The 21,391-nt window shown below is 43.8% G+C and overlaps 1 protein-coding gene across 2 annotated transcripts in view; it reads left to right on the forward strand.

Annotated features, from left to right (window-relative positions):
• LOC144505230 (slit homolog 3 protein-like) overlaps positions 1–21,391 on the forward strand; it is a 678,283-nt gene that overhangs the window by 70,510 nt on the left and 586,382 nt on the right. Inside the window, exon 4 of one of the 2 annotated variants that reach the window (XM_078231240.1) lies at positions 9,336–9,407. The exons of the other annotated variant lie outside the window; for it this stretch is intronic. Within the exon in view, the coding sequence (XP_078087366.1) occupies positions 9,336–9,407 (72 nt within the window). The remainder of the gene's footprint in view (positions 1–9,335; positions 9,408–21,391) is intronic. 2 annotated transcript variants of the gene reach the window in all.

Consider the following 21,391-nt stretch of genomic DNA (forward strand, 5'->3'; position numbering starts at 1 on the left):
AAATGCATTTGATCCATTAGAATTGGAACTGCATTTAATATCTGGAAAGAAAGAATGGGGCCCCAAACAATGCAGCGCCTCTTCAAAATTGGTCCTGAATGCCAGGTGAAGCTTGATAAAGCTCAAAGCCCTGCTCGGGGCTCTGAGGCAGAATGCTAACCAGCTGAACCAAATTGCTACTACGTTTACTCCTGTCGGTTAATGGGAAAGTTCTTTGTAATGCCAATTCTCTTGAGGTGAATGGAGTTGGATAGAGTCCCTGATGTAGTAACTGTGAGCCTTTGAAGGATTGGGAAGGTCGGGCAAGATGGCGACTGCAAAATCTGAAGGTCTCGTTCATGAACTTTACCTGAGCAAACAGACCCTGTTTGCAGTGTAGAATAGGGCATTCACAACCAGCAATGGAACCAAACCTTCCTTAAGAACTGGCCGAATGAAAGCTTAAATTGTTTTAGAGTGCTGGTATTTGAAGTTTCACCCAGATGTGGCATTTCATACCTTTCCTCATCAGCTTTCAACCCCTTTAACTACCAGGAAGTTTGTATACCTGTATAATCCAGAAACAATAGACCTATCATCACCTCTTCCAACTCTATACAAAGTTGGCACAGAATCTCTGCTTACTGAAGGCTTTAAACATATCAGCACTGACCTTTTAAACCTTGTTCTGGCTGGAGCTTTATACAGAGATTCCAGTGTACTGTGCACAGAACCATCGGAGCCAGGATTCCCCTGCGCAATAATTCAATGCTAAATGCAGCAGGCAGAGCCAGGTTAGAATTCATCTGTGGTTGATTTTAATTGGTTTTAAAAAGTGTTCAGGCTGGGTGGGTGGTTTTCATTATCTCACGCAGAATAAAGGTGAGTATTCATTCTATTTGATGAATTAATCTTTATTTACAATTCTACATGCACCCAGTGCTATCTTTTTGTGCATGTACTTTCTGTCCAGTGCCTTCCCTTTAATTTTGCTGTTTTACATCATTTTTTTCCACCCTCCTAGAAAGAAAATGGCTGCCTGGGAAGAGAGAAGTGCATGACCAGGCCTGTCACTTCCTCCCTGTAGCTGCCACTCACCGGACAAACAAATTTAGACTAGATTTCCTCCTCTCTGGTGTTAATAGAAATCCTGTGGTTTCACCCTTCATTTGTTATGGAATCTCTGGTCACGATCTTAGGACCTTTAAATCTTAAAGACATTGGGGGTGGGAATTTTCCCGTCCTGCCAGCCACTGGAGTCGTACCGGTGGGGGGGGGGGGGGGGGGGGGGGGGCAGTGGTGGACTATGCAAAGGTGCATTGACCTCGGGTGGAATTTTCTGGTTTTGGGCGAGCGTGGTTGGAAAATCCCACCCCTACTTTAAATATCATTAGCGAGTCCCGGACACTATTGTCTGAGCTACCTTACACTTACCTGGTTGCCACTCGAGCTTCTGACTGGCGAGAATCACAGGATGGTCTCCATCAGCTGGAGACCAGAGGTGATGGCCTCGCCGGCGGGGGGTGAAATCGGAGGCCTTTGTAGCCCCAGGGTGGTCAGGGGCATAGTTGGACAGTGCCTATGGGGCACTGTCTGCTTCGCACCCTGGCACTGTCCACCGGGCACCCTGGCACTGCCCACTGGGCACCATAACTGTGTCAGGAATGTGCCGAATGGGGGTGGTATCTGTGGGTGTGGAGCTATGATGGAGGAAAGGGAGGGAGGGAACTCTGTAGATGGGGTGAGCGGGGTGGGAGGGAGGGAACTCTGCAGACGGGGGCAAATGGGGTGGGAGGGAGGAGGGAACTCTGGAGATGGGACGATCGGGGTGGATCACTTGGCTGATCGGCAGCTGGAGCTTGGTACCCTTAAGTCTGTACTCAAGGTGGAACCAATATCTAAAAGGGTGGAGGAAACAAAGGGTGATTCGTAATGGTGCTGCAATATCCTTAATTTCTCTGAGGAACAGTGATTAGAAACCCTTTCAAAGGAGCTCCAGGTTAGTAATGGTTCTTCCTCTCGATGAGCCCATCTGTGCGAGGCAATTTTTGGTCTGGTGTAATCCTGATAAAATCATCGTGTCAACTGCCTATCGTCCCAGGTGATCCATGGATCCTTAACCCCAAACAGCTGCATATTCACAACTACTGTGTATGCATGTCAGCTGTCGTGGTGCACACTGCTCTGGGAATGAAAGGGCTTTGAAATTCATTGCCTGTAATTACTGAAATCTGGGGCAAACTGCAGCAGGGAAAGCAACATTCCAATGGGTAATTCTTCATCAAATACTAACTTTGCAGAGCTTGTATTGGGTTTGGGTGTTGGTGGTGGGCGTGGGGTGGAGAAGGGGGAATACTGGTGTTGTGGGGACTGTGGATTTCTGCCAATCGCTGAAATTACATTAACGTCAGCAAAGTGAGGTCAGTGTAAGGCAAACGGGTGGGTTCTTTGATGGGTTCGCAAGGTCCACTGTTTGCAGCTGTGTTGATACATGGCTAGGCCTGGATGCTTTGTGCGATTTCTCTTTGATCTTGTTTTTTTAAATTATAAGATAAACAGCACTTCCCTTGCCTTGTCCATCCCAGCACCAGAATGTGCCAATCTCTTAAAAGACCTAGCGAGGGATCGCACTGCATAGCATGTGACCAAAACCTCTGGCAACAATTTTCATGATGTATGTGGTGCTCAACTTCGTAATGTTAACGTAAATGAAATAAAGTTGCTTGTTATATTTCTTGTTGAGCCTCATTGTCAAGTGATGACAGGCAGAGTGATAGAAAACAGTGATCGTGCTGACTGAGTTCACTGCTTCCTTTTGTTTGAAATATCAAGTTTATAAATAAGATGATAATAGAGATTCAATCCAGAAACCACCATTTTAGGGTAAAACGTTTGGCAGACATGAAGTTGAAGATTCAGGGAATGATAGGGCAGGGGATAAACTCAAGTGCTGGAATTACTTTATGCAGTGTTGTGACACAAGAGAAACAGATGCCTGACTGTTTGTGATTTAAAAAGCAACTTTAATGGAAGTACGATCGCAGTTCAATCTCTTTCAGTGATGCTGTGGTTCATATTCATTTATTTATTAGTGTCACAAGTAGGCTTACATTAACACTGTAAGAGGTCTCACAACACCAGGTTAAAGTCCAACAGGTTTATTTGGAATCACAAACTTTCAGAGCTCTAGATGAAGGAGCAGCGCTCCAGATGAAGGAGCAGTGCTACAAAAGCTCGTGTTTCCAAATAAACCTGTTGGACTTTAATCTGGTGTTGTGAGACTTCTTACTGTGCCCACCCCAGTTAAATGCCAGCATCTCTACCTCATAAGTTAACACTGCAATGAAGTTACTATGAAAATCCCCAAGTCGCCACACTCCGGCGCCTGTTTGGGTACACTGAGGGAGAATTTAGCACCCCCAATGCATCTAACCAACACATCTTTCAGGACTGTGGGAGGAAACCGGAGCACCCCGAGGAAACCTATGCAGTCACGGAGAGAACAGGCAGGCTCTGCACGGAGAGTGACCCAAGCTGGGAATTGAACCCAGGTCCCTGGCGCTGTGAGGCAGCAGTGCTAATCACTGTGCCATCATATTCTGTCCATTAGAGCAGAGGCTGTGAACTTGGTGTCTTCGACATTTGAACTTATCCAAATTATTTTTCTTTAATCTTTTGCTTTGTTTACGGATGCTGATCATTCGATGTTAGGAACATAGGAACAAGAATAAGCTATTAATGTCCCTTGAGGCTATTCCATCATTCACTGAGATTGCCTGGAACGTTTGCAGGTCGCGAACGCCGCACCACAACTGCATCGCCCATGTGATGCTCACTTCAAAACTAAGTGTCCTAATTGGCCTTGAAGCTGGCTCAGCGCCCAATGAGCGGTGCCCAGCATTACCAGGAGGTGGGAGCTGCCAGTGGAGCATGGGCAGTAAAGGCAGATGGCAGCCTTGATAGGGCCTGCCGCTGTCTTACAGAAAAAAGGAGACAGCACACCAGAAGGCCAGCAGCCTCAACCTGCATTAAAGTGACCAACCGACAGATAAAGCATTCAATCTGGCAGGAAATCACCATGTCCCAAAATTTGATTTGATTTTATTATTGTCACATGTATTAGCATACAGTGAAAAGTATTGTTTCTTGCGTGCTATACAGACAAAGCATACCGCACATAGGGAAGACTAGTGCAAAATGTAGCTAGGGTATAGAGAAAGATCAACTTAATGCGACGTAGGTCCATTCAAAAGTCTGATGGCAGCAGGGAAGAAGCAGTTTTTGATTCAGTTGGTACATGACCTCAGACTTTTGTATCTTTTTCCTGACAGAAAAAGGTGGAAGAGAGTATGTCCGGAGTGCGTGGGGTCCTTGATTATGCTGGCTGCTTTTCTGAGGCAAATGTAGAAGAGTCAATGGATGTGAGGCTGGTTTGCATGATGGACTGGACTTCGTTCATGACCCTTTGTAGTTTATTGTGGTCTTGGACAGAGCAGGAGCCATACCAAGCTGTGATACAACCGGAAAGGATGCTTTCTATGGTGCACCTGTAGAAGTTGGTGAGAATTGAAGCAGACATGCCAAATTTCCTTAGTCTCCCGAGAAAGTAGAGGCGTAGGTGGGCTTTCTTAACTATAGCGTCGGCATGGAGGGAGCAGGACAGGTTGTTGGTGATCTGGACACCTAAAATCTTGAAGACCTCGGCCATTTCCACTTCGTCCCCATTGATGTAGACAGGGGCATGTCCTCCAATGAAATTTGTAGCATAATAGAAAAAACCTTCAGCTTTTGTCCACATTTAACCAATACTGCATATTCCTCGCCTGAGGAATAGGTGCTGAACACCATACCCAAAGGGTAAAGCTAAAATTCTGACCTTTGTTTTTCATTGAGGAACAAAATTACGAGGCCTGTTGTTGCCTGTTGAGGCCTTGTTAACCAGCTTTCAGAGAGAAGATAAAAAGGCCAGTGTCCACTGGAGAAAATTAAAAGGACTAGATAGAATTTAACTTGCATGTTGACCTTGAGCTGATTCAGCAGTGGAGCTGTTGAACTATTTTACAGATTGTCTGTTCAACTCAACAGCTCAGTGTTGTTGGCTGAAATATACATTTCAACATAAGCCACACATACAGTCAGCTTTGAAAACTTACTTTGATAATTAAACAATTGAGGGCAATAGCTTAGCTTGGACACTGTCGATCTACAAATCAAGTCTTTGAGTGGCTCAGTCAGCAAGCTTGTAGAGTTTCCCTGCTTCATTTCCTGCAGCTCCCCACTCTCTTGGAACTGGATTAACATCCACCGGCTGTTATTTGCCCAGTTTAAAGAAGCACAACATGAATAGTATTTCACGTGGCTTCTGGTTGCCCAGGCTTCTCCTGGTGTGCTGAACAAAATTCAAGACAATAAACGCACCCAGTGAAAATCTAAAATTAGAGGTGGAGGGAGAAAATGAATAATAGCAATAGTGCTCGCTCTCTTTATGCTGGCACCCTTTGAGACTTCAGCTCCGCCTGACACTCTACCCTGCATCCCCAAAATCCTCAATTCCAATTGGCATTCCTCTCCCCCTCATAGCATCTGCCTTTCCATTTCTTTCCCTCTTTTTTTCCCAATTTCACAACAGGGAAGACGATGGCCTAGTGGTATTATCGTCAGACTATTAATCCAGAAACTCAGCTAATGTCTGATTCCTTGTATTGGTCACTGTCTGTGTGGAGTCTGCACGTTCTTCCCGTGTCTGCGTGGGTTTCCCCCCGGGTGCTCCGGTTTCCTCCCACAAGTCCAAAAGACATGTTGGTTAGGTGCATTGGCTATGCTAAATTCTCACTCAGTGTACCTGAACAGGCGCTGCAGTGTGGTGACTAGGGGCTTTTCACAGTAACTTCATTGCAGTGTTGATGTAAGCCTACTTGTGACACTAATAAATAAACTTGTTCTGGGGACCCAGGTTCGAATCCCAACATGGCAGAATTTGAATTCATTAAAAATATCTGAAATTAAGAATCTACTGATGACCACGAAACCATTGTAGATTGTCGGAAAAACCCATTTGGTTCATGAATGTTCTATAGGGAGGGAAATCTGCCGTCCTTACCTAGTTTGGCCTACATATGACTCCAGAGCCACAGCAATGTGGTTGATTCTCAGCTGCCCTCTGAAAATGGCCTAGCAAGCCATTCAGTTGTATCAATTGCTACAAAGTCTCATGGGCAACTAGGGATGGACAATAAATGCTGGCCAGCCAGCGACGCCCATGTCCCACGAATCAATAACAAATGTTATAGCAGCAGCGTTCCATCACGAAGAACAAAAGACTTGGACTATAGCCATTAGGTTCCATGTCCACCTGACTGAAGCAATTCCCATTTCTATTCAATGTTGTTCAAAGAAAAAAGGAATATTTTGTCACATATACTTCCTAAATTGGAAAGTATCTTTCAAATGTAATTAATATTTGGGCATCAATATTTTGTGATGAAGCAATTAATATTTTTGGCAAGTGGTAACTGGAGCGCACAATCTACTGAATATACAAATATTTCCTTTTCATTCTATTAAATGTGCAGCAATAAAAAGGCAAATACAAATAAAATTAACTTGGAACAATGTAATTTTTCAATGTTCTGCTCTACTGTTGAAGGAACCTTCTGGGGTTTGCATGGGTTTTGTGGTGGGGGGATGGGGACGTAGTATGTTGAAGTGTAAATAAATGCCATTGAGTTGACATCCAGTGGCTCTAGTCATAAAATTGGTTTGATATATTACTGTCATATGTATTGGGATACAGTGAAAAGTATTGTTTCTTGCGCACTCTACAGACGAAACATACCGTTCATATCGTATATAAAGGAGAAGGAAAGGAGAGCGCAGAATGTAGTGTTACAGTCATAGCTAGGATGTAGAGAAAGGTCAGCTTAATATAAGGTGGGCCCATTCAAAAGTCTGATGGCAGCAGGGAAGAAGCTGTTCTTGAGTCAGTTGGTATGTGTCCTCAGACTTTTGTATCTTTTTCCTGACGGAAGAAGGTGGAGAAGAGTACATCCGTGGCGTGTTGGTGTCCTTGATTATGCTGGTTGCTTTTCCGAGACAGCGGGAAGTGTAGACAAAGTCATTGGATGGGAGGCTTGTTTGAGTGATGGATTGGGCTTGGTCTTGAGGATGAGGCAAGCTGAAAGCTGGAATCTCCAGGAAACGAAAATTGGGGAGCCAATCATGTGATGCTGCTTTTATCCAACTTGCAGCTGATGAAAGAAGAAGCGTTGGTAATGGCCTGGCAGCACACTGGATATGGAGATGCCGGCGTTGGACTGGGGTGAACACAGTAAGAAGTCTCACAACACCAGGTTAAAGTCCAACAGGTTTATTTGGTAGCAAATACCTGTTGGACTTTAACCTGGTGTTGTGAGACTTCTTACTGTGCACACTGGATGAACAGACAGTACATTTTCCTGTTCACTTTTGACGTGCATCCTGGTGAAATCTAAGCAAAGTGTGAGGAAATGAGCTTTTCAAAGACGAACATACCCTTGCAAAGAGAAAGAAAAACTGTAGATCCCTCTGGCATATGAACATGCTGCAATGTAACCATTCCTTTAATTAACAGTAAGCGTTCTTTCCTCAGCTCATATCAGGTTTGATGGTTTGGGCCTCTGTAAATGCAGGTGAGCAGACGGGATTCAATTCTGTGTAATTACCTGTCACCTCATTACTGCACAGAAGCCTGAAGCAAAAACAAATCCATTCTCTGCCCAGGTCTCAAAGGGGCTCTGTCTCTGTATAAATATACTCAGTGACCTTTTACAGTGACGGGGGGCATGCACCGTTCAATCTTTCAGATTCAGTGTCATCGAGGAACTCCTATGGGGTGGTCCTGGAGATTCATCTTTTTAAGGAGGTCCATCTTCTTTCTTCAATGGTGGGTCAGTGACGTTGGGCACCTTTTCGATATGGCACCCGGATATGATGGCTGGATGTGTGTCATCATGCCCGCCCGCCCTGCCACACAATATGGCACAGGATGCATAATTACTGAGGTCAGAGCTGGAAGATATGGCGTGGTTTTCCACCGGCCTCCACAGTGGGAAACACTCCCTTTCTGCATCCCCATCACAGGACTTGTTCCCAGATGGGAGAATTCTGCCCATGTGTCTGGAAGGCATCCAGCATGCACTTATAAATGTTACAGGGCACCTCTCCTCCATTTGACCTTTTCTGACAAGACCTTAGCTCAACATCTGAAAAGCTTGGCCTCTGTGCTTTCTCACGGTCAGCTATTTTTTGACTGTTGCAAGCATACTTAAAGCCAGCGATCTCAGTCCTTATGCCATCAGGCGTAACCATCTTCCTTTCAGGAGATGTAGCTAAGTACATACAAGTGGTGCGAGCTAGTAATGATATTGGGCCACATGCTGAACATACAGCCAATGACCAGAGCAGGTACCCCTGCCTGTATTCAGAACTGACAATAATCAGCAGTCAGCATGCAGTTGGGTATCCTGACCGCATTCCAACATCCAACAGCAGTAACATCTGTCGGAGCAACTACCCCACTGTTGCCAGTGCTAACACGCTAGGGGACCAGTCCCTTAGCTCTCTGATGATGTACAGGTCTCAACCTAATTTCTCAACAGTATTAGTGTCATTCCTGGCCAACAGACAGCTGTTCAGTGCTATTCATATGCAGTCTAGATAAGATGGTAGGGTATCATGAACTCTCCATGGGTCATTTCTACTCTCCCTTAAAACTCCATGAGTTAAAATTTGAGCTGCTGTCTGTCTATTCATGAGTTAAATGGATTTCCTTGAACCAAGAAGTCTAAACACCCCGTACCCTATCCCAAATAACTGGTCACTAAGAACACAGTATGTTGTGAAGGTTTGTACTGCACATAATAGAGGACACACCACAGTGTACAGCACACTATGGGCAGGATTTTATGGCCCCACTCGTCCCGAAACTGTAAAATCCTTCTCGAGGTCAACAGACCTTCCCATTGTCCGCCCCTTGCCCGCTCCAATTCCCGTGGTGGGCAGGGTGGTAAAATTCCAATGCAGTTCAGGATGTTATACAATGTAAGGTAAGCCTGTTTGGATTCATTGTTATGCATTAACTTGTGTGGTTTTGCTGTGATATACAGTGCACATCACTGGTTGAACTGTGTCTTTGTTACAATATGGGATGCACTGCAGGACTGGACTAGTACAAATCAGTTGGGTATACACATTATTGGAGGAGATTGGGAAGTTTAGTGTTTTGAATATGAAGTGACCAAGAGGTGCACTGGTCCTGCACGAGGTCTACATATATCACACGTGTGTTTGATTACTTTTGTTCTACATTTTCTTATCAGGCGACTCAACAGGAATAAACTTCAGGTCCTTCCTGAGCTGCTCTTCCAGGGAACCCCAAAACTCTCCCGACTGTGAGTAACCAAAAGATCATTTTATTTATGTTTTTCACCCAACTTTTAAAGGGTCGATTTAACTTACATAATTGCCTCTGCGTTGGAAGAAAAAAAATGTCTACAATGTTTTTTGGCTCAACTGATCAATTAGTGCCTCGTTGTGCAAGTTGGTTAGCGACTGCCATCTCTATTCCTGCCCCACATCATGCTTATTCAAATCTTTGACTCATTGATGAATCAAGAAATAGCTGAGCTATCGTGTTGATCAGAATGTTTCCAAAAGGTTCAGGATAGTAACTTGGATTTTATTTAAACAGGACTTTATGTCAAGATTTGCATGCTAGGTGTAAAGGTGCATTAATACGTTAAATACTAAATGTACCATTCTCTCAAACAATAGGGGCGGCATGGTGGCGCAGTGGTTAGCACTGCTGCCTCACAGCGCCAGGGACTCAGGTTTGATTCTGGCCTTAGGTGACTGTGTGGAGTTTGCACATTCTCCCTGTGTCTGCGTGGGTTTCCTCCGGGTGCTTCAGTTTCCTCCCACAGTCCAAAGATGTGCAGGTTAGGTGGATTGGCCATGCTACATTGACCCTTAGTGTCCCAAGATGTGTAAGTTAGGATGAATGCATAGAGTTACAAGGAGTGGGGCAGGTGGGGGGAGGCCTGGGTAGGATGCTTTTTTAGAGTGTCAGTGCAGATTCAATAGGCCGAGTGGCCTCTTTCTGCACTGTACATTGCATGCTTGAGAGTGTGCATTTTGGAAATAATGAAGATGTGTTCAGTGAATGCTGGTATTTGCCAAGCTAGACGACACAAACTCTTTTTACTTTCTCCCTTTATTCTTAAGTATTTTCAATGCAGTGATTATGTTGCCTATTTTAAGATTATTATTTAGCAAGTGACAATCATTTGGCTCAGATATCTTTGGGTTGAATAATGGTAGTTTCCCCATCAGAAAATTGTCTGTGTTTAAAGTCCTCGGAATTGAATGTTTGATCAGTTTGGATTTTATTTTACTGATTTATACACTCATGTAAATTGCAACTGCTAGATTGGAGTGAATTTTTATTGGCTGGCATGTTGTCAGTGGCTTTACGTGTTGGCAAGATCATACCTGGTTGGACAGGGCAATGGGTGCTACCAGCACTGCTATTTGCTCCCTGCTTTCCATAACTACCTTTAAAATGGATTGACCTGTAATTACTTCGGAGGTGTTAAATCTTTTGCCTGATCAGCTTCGTGCAAATTCCATTGTTACAAATTCTCTCATGCATTAATATGATTGTAGAATGGCCAGGTTTTTAAAAAATGTACATTTGTTACGCATTTCCTCAGGTGTCCTGGTTTTGCAGTCAGGTCAGGTGATGAAGGTTTATGATCCTTGATGGTGCAGAAGTCGGGGTAATCATCACTGATTGCGTTATTGTGAGCACATTTTTACAGCAGGTTAACTGACAGGGAAAGTTTTTTGCAACTGTGTTAAATGTTGTAGGAACATGGTAAACGTAGTATGCAAGTTCAGCATTTCTAGAACGGCAAAAGCTGTTCGACCAAATATATCATCACCCCTCCTAATATCTCCTCTTCTGACTTATTGGTGCCCATTTTTTTTTTGATTACATTCCCATGAAGTGCTTTGGTATGTTTTTCGGCATTTAAAGTTGCTATGCAAATGTAAGTTGCAATGGAGAAGAAACCACGAATAGTGAAAATCTTTACAAATGTTGTTATCATTGATGGTTAGATTGCCTTTTCAGAGCGGAAAGCTGGGTCAACAGTGCGTAGTTTTGTGTCTGCAATTTTTCACTATGTTAACTTGATTGTGCTGCTAGCACAGTGGCAAGGTGCCGAGCAGAGGCCCACATTGCCCCACAGGAAAGGAAATAAAACCAAGAGCGTGACTTACTACCTGGCCCCTCTTGCAAGCCTCCTGCGAGTTGGTGGAAGAGTGGTGCTGGCAAAGAAACTGCTCAGGCCACCCATGCATCTACTTGGCTAAGGTTACTGCTTGATCAAATGATTCAAAGGCTAAATAAAAGGGCAGTGGGGGATGGGTTGGCAGGGGGATTGGGGGCGGACAATAACTCAAAGAGGAGTGTTCATACACTTCCAACGAGTCCATTTTCTGATTGAACAATCTGTAAAGAAACTGGCATTTTATTATCCTGTAAATCCAAGAGGTTTTTGCCCTAATAAAGGATGCCTTTGTTCTGAATCTACTTAAAGCAAGTCATAATCTGGGTGTGAAGATTGTCCTCCATTGTTGATGTCCTGGGCTTTAAACAAACTGAGAAAATCCTTCCAGAAACACACTATATCCCCCTGGTCTACATCCACATCGTCACCCATCTCAGAACATATCCAATCACAAGGAATGGAGAGAGAACAGGTCGGGATTGATCGCTCTGATTGATCTTAGGAGTCTGATCAGCGGGAAGCAGTGAGAAGCTGTTTGACGCTGAGTGGGGAAAGTTCACTCATTCCGACCTGCTTTCTCCCTTGATTGGATGTGTCCTGATAGGGGTGGCGATATGTTCTGACATTGGACTGTGATCTAGCAATACTTTGTTTGACTGATTTCTTGGCCCAGGAATGTGTTTTACAGGTTACAACTTGTTCATTTTTGTTCACCAATTTCTGAAAATACAAACGGTCCAATGCCAATTTGTTCCCATTATTTCCCAACAAATGCCAATTTGTTCTATTATTTCCTTCCCTTTTTGCTGGGGAATATTAAACATCAGTTTCTAAGCTCCTAATTATTTTTAAAAATCAAAAACAAACAGCAAAACACGTGCACTCTGCAGCATCCAAACTTGCTCTGGATTTAGATAAATGCTGTCAATCAAAAGGTTTGTGTCGGTCACCAAAATTTGTTGGCCACTACATGACTGTTTTGATGTCTGATCCTTGTGGTTTATTATTAAGTGAAATACTTCACAGCGAGGTAGTACTGATGGACACTTGCAGTGATATAGGAGCCCCTTTGACCTTGGTGTGTAATTGAGGGAATTGCATGCAATTTCATTACTGATGTAGGATATGGAGAGTACTTCATTGAACCAGAAAGATGCGCACATCATGTATTTCCTAACCCCAGGGCCGGTATTTCACGACCTCGCTCGGGTGAGGCTCATAAAATCCGAAACCAACGGAGAGTTCCATTCTGCAAGTTGTGCCACACCCCTGCCCCCCCTCCCCCGCCACCAATTTCGGGGGTGGGCGCGATGGTAAAATTCCACCCCTGGGGTTAGTTTTATTTTCTTCCATCCCTTTGTGGTTTATTATGCCATGTGCTCATATAACATGGTGACGAGGGTTACCTTGTGATCTCAATGTTTCTCCGGGTTACAGGATATCACAAATATCTGATCAGTACACAGTTCCCATGTTGTTTAGAAATAAGCACTGTATATTCTCCAGACTGAAAATTGTAGACATAGATTTTAATATTGGGTTCAAGGCTTCACACAGTCGGAGTACATATTGACAATTCTGAAAGGGAAATCAGGATATCCAACACGATTTCCCCCCTCAGTTAATTTTAATGGATGGAACTTTAAGTAGGGCCCGCAACCTCTCTTCGCAAATTCCTGCCACACAATCCCATCACTTGGAACTCAGCATTAGAATCACTGCTTCATATAATTGGTGCACACTATCAATGGCTCTAAGAATCTGACAATCCCAAACAAAGCTTGGGAATGGTTTTCAACAGTGTTTTGTCCTGGTCCGTGAATTTATCTGATCCTAATGTATTATTTTAGCCGATCAGTGGATATTTTTATATGAATTCATGAGATGCAGGCATCATTGGCCAGGCCAGCATTTATTGCCCATCTCTAATTGTTCTTAAGAAGATGGTGGCAGCCTGCCATCCTGAACTGCTGCAGCCCCTGTGGTGTTTGTACAGCCACAGTGCTGTTAAGCAGGAATTTGAATCAAAGCCAGTAAAGGAATGGCAATATAGCTCTAAGTCAGAATGGTGCGTGAATTGGAGGAAACCGTGCAAGTGTCAGTGTTTCCGTGAGTCTACTGGCCTTGTCCTTCTGGGAGGTAGAGGTTGCAGGTTTAGAAGGCATTGTCAAAGGACCCTGGCTGCAATGCATCCTGTAGGTGGTACACAGTGCAGCCACTATGCACCAGTATGGGGTCTTAGGTTGGAGGGGGTCTGCATGTTGTTGAGCAGATGTCGATCAGGCAGGCTGCTTTGTCTTGGATGGTGTTGAGCTTCTTGAGCATTGTTTGAGCCACACTCATCCAAGCAAGTGGAGAGTATTCCATCTTACTTCTGGCTTGTGTCATGTAGATGGTGGACAGCCTTTTGGGGAGGCATGGGCTGAGGGGTAGTGCAGAAGGTGAGTTACTCACCACAGAATTCCCAGCCTCTGACTTGTTCTTGGTTCGTCCAATTAATATTCTGACCAGTGGTAAACCTCCAGAATGTCGATCATGAGGGATTCAGTGATGGCAATGCAATTATGTGTCAGTGGGAAATGGTTGGACTTTCTCTTGTTGCAGATGGTCCATTGTCAGTGGAATGAATGTCATTTACCATTCATCAGACCAAGCCTGAATGTTGTTCAGGTCTTGTTTTTTTTAATTCATTCAAGGGATGAGAGCTTCGCTGGCTCGGCCAACATTTATTACCCATCACTAATTGGCTTGGAAAAGGTGGTGGTGAACTGCCTTCTTGAGCAACTGCAATCAATGTGGAGTAGATACTCCCACAGTGCTGTTAGGAAGGGAGTTGCAGGCCTTTGGTCCAGCATCAGTAAAGGAACGGTGACATATTTACTTTTCAGGATGGTAGGCATGCTATTTATTAGACAAAAAGGATAACAGTTAACATAATTCACATTCTATTATCCTGGTAGTTGACATAGCCATTATGGCTTGTTGACTAGCTATCGGTCTCTACAGCAGACCAAGATATGAGTTGATGAAAAACCTAGCTTTGGGAAACGTATGTCCAATTGTCAGTTTTGTTGAAATGGCTGTTAAAATACATCACATACAGAACCAGAATACCATAAAACGGCAATGCTTAAGCACAACATAATATTCCCTGCTAAAATTATTGCAATATCACCATAAGTTCAAGTTTAGTGATAATTTGGTTATAATGAGTTGTTGGTTCCGACCTCAGCACATGGATTAAGTCTGCCTCCTGATGAGGACACACGAGGGCTTTAATTTTCATAAAGGCCTCCATGCCTTAGCCAAAATGGTGCTGGAGCCCCCAATCCCTACACCCACCATCTTCAGCTACAGGGGGCAGAGGATTGGTGGGGGAGATGGCAGCAGGTTGTAGTTTGCACATCCATAGTACACAGAGGCAGCTGTGCATGAAGGAATATAGTTGCCTTCAAACGGATGCAATTTTCATTATGGGGATGTCCAAACCTTAATGTCGAGGCTTCGGATATTTGAGGAAAAGGTCTTAAGCTGCCACAGTTATTTGGAGAGATGAAGTAACCTTTCAGAGAGGTCCAGAAATCCCTTTTGGGGAGTAACATGCTCTTTGGAAGAGGTCAAGTGCCCTTTTGGAGAGGTAAGGAGCCGTTTGGGTTTGTTAAGGGTAGACATAAAAAGTGGATATGTTCAGTAGAGCTGTCAAGTCATTTAAACCCCCGAGCCTTTTAATTTCCTTGAAAGAAAACAGCCTGTGGTGACTCTTCTTGCTATTTCACTAGCTGGGTGTTGACGTAAGCTTGAAGGTTATCATTATTGGATGAATGCTGCTTTAGTGCTTCCATAACTGTCATTATCAAAGTGGGGGCCAGTAGGTTCACAATTTGATTGACATCGCCAAGTGCTTATAAAGTGATTAGCTATTCTTGATGTGAGGTTATGAAACTAAAGTTTGTTTTTATGAGGGATTAAAGACTTGAAAGATTTTAAATGTACTGAATGGATTTTTATGAATGAAAAATTTGAAAACATAGTGAACTGGGAACCTTACTTTATTTCACTCACCATGGCTCCTGAGGCCTGCTTATGATGGATACTGCATGAATTGGTATGGAGGATGTAAGTGAAAAGGGTGGTTAGTGTAAAGGTTGGCATGAGTTGGCACTAAGTTGGCATAGGAGCTATAAAATGCAATGGGATGAGAGATGGGTCATGGATTGGCATGAGTAGGTACTAAGTTGCCAACAGGGCTATAAAGAACCATGGGCGAGCATTAGGTGGCATGGAGTGTATGAGCGATCATAAAAGTTGTGTGTGTTGGGGAGGCGTTGGTGAAGGGATGTGAAGGATAAAGGTTCATTTTGGTTTTATTGATTTCTTTTTATAACTGAAACAATGTCTGGAGCACCAAGCCAGCTCTTTTAATTAGCCCCCTCCTCAGCACCTAGTAGTCCTCTGAATTCTTTGCAGGGATTGTGGGCCTGACTCCAGTCAACAACCCCCCAGTTTCCCTCCGCCAAATCCCTGGAATAAACATCAGGTTATTTCTCCCGAGATGCACTTGCGGAGTTGGGAATTCTCCCAAAAATTCAATCTTAGGCCTTAGTTTCTGTCACAACCCCCAGCAATTACTTTGTCTCTCTTGTTTACTTTTGAAACAATTTCCCTGTTACAGCTACCTCTGGGTGCACCTTGTTAGGTTACCTAATCTACAACACCTATCTCAAACTGATGGAATAAAATTTGCCGGCCAGAGTTTGAAGTGAAATAAAGCTGGCCTCTGCCCACAATTGGCAGTCATGTTCAGAAAAGCCATGAGACTGGGTGGTTTAGAAAATGGAGCTTATGCAGCAGGGACACTACCCTCAGTTCAAAGGTCAAAGTATTAGAGCAGGTTAAAGGAAACTTAACTTCGCAATGCTTGTTGTTGATCGCTGGGATATATCATTCAAATAATGAAATTCATATTGAACATACTAATACTCATATTGTGTCAAGAGCAGACTAAGCAATTTATGGGGAAGTTCCCCAAGCGGAGTACATACTGGGTTGACAGACAGGGGGAGAAATGTTGTCCCTCATCTTGAAAAGTACAATAACAATCCAAATGTTTGGTGGTTATAATTGTCCAACAGAAGATCTGACGACTTTAGTTGCAGGTAATATTTCTGTAGCATGTCAGTGGACTATGAAAGGCTGGTGTTCTGAAAGGAACAAGGCAGTCTAGCACCTCTTGTCATGTGCCTCTGCATGGCACCCTTATGAAATTATGATTAGCTTCATTCCATAATTTGTGATGGTTTTTGATCCCCCAACATTCCCCCCCCCCTCCCCAACTCCCTGCTCCACTATCATTTGTTACTACCGTGTGTGCGTTTTCTTGAAAGTGCTTCAGTAAGGAACTTCAAAAGGATCTTACAAAGTTGATAGATTGAGAAAACATCTCCCAAAAGGAGGCCACAATAACCTCAAGTTGAGACTCCATCTTTCATCCTGAGGTTTGCCTGTCAGCACAGTGTTTGAAGGTAAAGCTGTACAGTTGTCGGGAGCAATCTGCTTCTAATTTGAATTCAGGCATCACTTTGCTTATTTTCCGAGCCGTATTCCACCTTTTTGTTTTTAACGGGAAAAAAAACTAAGCCTCCAAAGGATCGGAGAGTCCAATCATCTTTTGCCATCTGGATCTGTTAAAAATTAAAGATTGCTGAACCCCCATCCATATCATTGTGTCAGGATGAATTCAATTGATTGGCCGCCCTAGAAATCTCATCTCTTGGGCATTGAATCCCTGGATATCATTACCCTTTTACTGGATAATTTACTCGAACCAGGCCTCTAGGCCTTCATTTGATTAATCACCTAAAATGCGAGTTCAGTGATTGCTTGGAAACCTGGAATAGTTAAGGGTTTGTTGATGGGGCAGCATTTGGTTTGCATTCTGACATCTATTTCCTTTCTCTGTGTTTTCATGGTGCAAGGGATGGGAGCAGTTATTTCACTTCCAGAGACTCAGGACCTGACTTATTTATTTATTAAAAGGTTGTCCACAAACGGTTCGATTGTGCAGCCACATTTTAAGTCAGAGCTTCTGTGACTATTTCTTTACTCGGGAGGCTGCATTAAGAGTCGCACTCATGCGTTACCTCCAGGGAGTCGTTTGTGGAGGTGTTTCCCAATTATTGACTGAGCAGAGATTGACACAAAGTCACGACAACGACTTTGAAAAACAGGCTTAGTCAAGAGGATTCATTCACTATTTACTGATTAATTTGCAGTAATTCGTTGAGAAGATTTTCAGTCTTGTAGGCAAGTTGTTGTCATTTTTTAAAAGCATTTTGATCATGTTATTGAAAAAGAAAATCATTTTCTGGATTGAATAAGGGTGGTGGAAGCAGGTTTCATATTTGTCAACGTTGCAGGGTCAACTTTGTCCCTGCCTACCAGTGAGAGAGGCAGGAAGGGAAAGAGGCAGTTGCTCATACAGTGTGCTACTAATGAGTTCGCCATTGCCACCATTCTACTTCCCGGTTTTCACCAGCATACAGGCTTCCCACGTCAGACAGTTAAGGCCTCATGAACATTTAGTGATTGCTACAATCTTAACTCCAAATTGCAGCAGTGACTGGCAGTGCAAATGGTAGGTGTACTCTTGCGACCTCCGAGAAACCTTGGGCTTTTCATGTTCTTGGGCTGCTTTCCCTTTCCCCTGCCGCAATCTCTCAGGGCTGGTCAGATGGGCAAAATAGTGACACATGGAATTTAACCCTGAAAAGTGTGAGGTGATGCATTTTGGGAGGACTAACAAGGTGAGAGAATACACAATGGACAGTAGGATGCTAGGAAATGCAGAGGACCAGAGGGACCTTGGATCCATGTTTGTAGATCGCTGAAGGCTGCAGGGCAGATAGATAAGGTGGTTACAAAGATACATGGGATACTTGCTTTTATTAGCCGAGGCATAAATTATAAGGGCAGGGAGGTTATAATAGAGGTGTATAGAACACAGCTATAGTATTGTGTGCAATTCTGGTCACCACTTTGTAGGAAGGATGTGATTGCACTAAAAAGGGTGCAGAGGAGGTTTACCAGGTTGTTGCCTGGGCTGGAGTGTTTCAGCTATGAAGAGAGGCTGGTTAGGCTGGAGTTGTCCTCCTTAGAGCAGAGAGGGCTGATTGAAGTGTACAAAATTATGCAGGGCATGGATAGGGTAGACAGGAAGGAACTTTTCCCCTCAATAGAGGCGTCAATAATCAGGGGACATAGATTTAAATTAATGGGCAGGAGATTTAGAGGGGATTTGAGGAAAACCTTTTTTGCCCAAGTCACATCCCAAGCTAAAATTGATGTTTGTGTATGTACAGTAGACACTGCCTTGAAATTTATTGCATTGAGAAATCCAATGTCAAGGTAGCATTTGGCTTGAATGTTACATTGATGTGAACAGGTAATGTGGGCTTATTTGATAAGACTCTGCCAAATAATTCTTATTAATGGTGAGGGGTGGAGAGTGCAGGATTATTTTCAGCATAAATATTGACCTCTCTCCCAGTTCAAAAATTATGTAAAAATCGCCAATCTTCTGCACATAACATTTCAGCATATCAAACTAAAACAACTCCAGGGCACAAATCATGAGTCCAGATAGATGGCTCTGTAATGACCAATGTTTCTGGAATTGTGAGGCTGCATTTTACTATCCAGGCTGATCCCGAGTGCTAATTTGAGGGTCGTTACGTGGATTTGCTTCTTGATGCAATTGCAATCTCAAAGCAATCCACTGGCACCTGAGGATGTCCAGACTGACAGCTCGCCCGCCATTCAATATTGAATTCAATATACTGCACAAGGTGTTGTATAGTTGGAGGGAGTAAATCATACCCAAAGTATCCACCTTGCTATTGTGGAGAAGAGAATGAAGAGACCCGCAATAAGAAAGCTGAAGAAGAGATTAGGCAGTGTGATATTTGAAGGAATGATGGAGACAAAGACTTCAATCCAAATGAATGAATCTTCAAGCTGTAACGTCTGAATTTTGGGATAGTGTATCTGGAGAAGGTACCTCAAAGATCCACATGTTCCTCCCTCCTTCCCCCCCCACCTCCACCTTCCACCCCACTGGATGTTCTTGGCTGGCATGGTTTCCATGGCTCAAGGAATCTGTGAACATAAGTAGGGAAAGAGCAGGTGGGTGCAGCGAGGAAGTGCTTTTGATAGCACTGCTTGTGGGCTAAGAGGAACAGGAGTGTTTCCCTGTAATCCTGTAAGTAAATTTCCTGTTGCGATTGGCTAGGCCAAACCTGCAATCACTCCTGGTTGCTGGGATAGGAAATCAGCAGCCATACAAGCTGTTTTCCCTGTTGGTCCTGGTTTTAGCTCCTAATGTACCAGCGCGATGAGAATTCCAGATGGTGCATTGGTTTTGGAATCCCACCCATAGAATAACACGCAGTGTCAGTTCCCGGAGCACAGGAACAAACGCAGGTGAAGAATTGACTGACCGTGATGAAAGCATCATGGATGGAATGCAATCGGTGCCAAAATGGGGGAAGGCCTCAATGAAGTGGGAAAGGCAGTTTAGAGAGAGGAGGATTTCTGTTAACAAAGAGAATATTGGGCAGGGAATGAGCTACCAGTAAGTGCTCTGGGAAGATGAAAGAGTCTCTGTGAACCAAGGATAGGTATAGGAAGGAGAACATACCTGTGTGAACTGAAGTGGATATGTGAGGGAGAGATTGTGAGAACTGGGGTGAACATGGGCAGAATATATGTAAGTGCTCTGTGAACCTAGAGGAGAGCTTGTGATGAAGGTGATCTCTACCAGGCAGGTGTCTCGGAGAAGACATTTGTAAAATGACATGGTGCAGATGCAATGGGTGCAAACTTACTGTCGAAGCATCTTTTTGAGAATGGTTGTCTGGTTTGCTTGAATTTGGAGATTTATCTTTGCTGTAACTCTTTTAGATTCAACATCTCATTAATTGTGAAGTGAGAAAAGTATCTTAAAATTAACCATTTGAATATGAAAGTTAAAATTATTGCAGAGAGGCATGTCTGTACCAATGGGAGGAAGAGAGTTGGAGGTGGTATTTTGGAGGAATGCAAGAAATGTTAAATTTGCCTCCTACGCACCTGACGTGACCTGATGGAACTGGGGCACAGGACGCGAAAAGTGGTCTCACTAAGGGAGCCGACAGGCATGTGTGTGTGTTAATGTGTCGTCATGGTGTCATGACTGATATGAAGCCCCTGCAAGCCTGGCCATTCATGCTCTGTGACTTTTCATCCGACATTGTTTGAAGAGAAGCGTGGGGTTATCTTCAAGGGCATTTTTGTAAGAAGTAGCAGCAGTTAGCCTGCAAACTCCAGACCCACTTTATTGTGGTTTCACCACCAATAATGAGTTATAAAGCCATTTGCATGCTGGAGATTTGTGAATCAGGGGAATGCTGCACGTTAGAGTGCAAATGGGATGAGCTGGAGAGAGGGGGAATTCACTGGGACTATTAAGTGTTAAGAATTCAAACCTGGTGAAACCCACAGCATTCAACTTTTGGAAGTTGAAATTTAATTTTGGAAATAAGGTCCTGATCCTTGATACTGCATGTCACTTGATGCAACATAACAAACTTCTATTAGCAGAGTGGCACACACTGCAGGATCACTGTGCGGCCAGTGTCGTAGCCTTGAGTCTCTTCCACTTTCCTTCAAGATGATTGAATTGCATTACTTCTTCCTGTCCAGAAACAAGTGAACCTTTGCACAAGGTGGCTTGTTCCAAAAGAATATTAGATTCCCATCTGGAGAGACCCTTGTTCATGTTGTTGACGTGGGGACTGAGGGAGAGAGAAAGGAATGCCTCCAAGGCCCTGCATGGCCCAGGGAAGCACCTCCCCTGCTCTCTGGTTACTGGTAACAGCTTTATTTTTAATTCTCCCTTCCCCTTTACCAGAAACACCTGCTTCTAGCTGGAATATATTTTGATGGTCACATCTGTCTTCCTATTTAATTGAGAGGATAGAAAGACAGAGGCACAGTGGTTAGCATTGCTGCCTCACAGCGCCAGGGACCCGGGTTCGATTCCCGAC

The sequence above is a fragment of the Mustelus asterias genome, chromosome 16 (genome assembly GCF_964213995.1).
Source record: "Mustelus asterias chromosome 16, sMusAst1.hap1.1, whole genome shotgun sequence".
Taxonomy (NCBI): domain Eukaryota; kingdom Metazoa; phylum Chordata; class Chondrichthyes; order Carcharhiniformes; family Triakidae; genus Mustelus; species Mustelus asterias.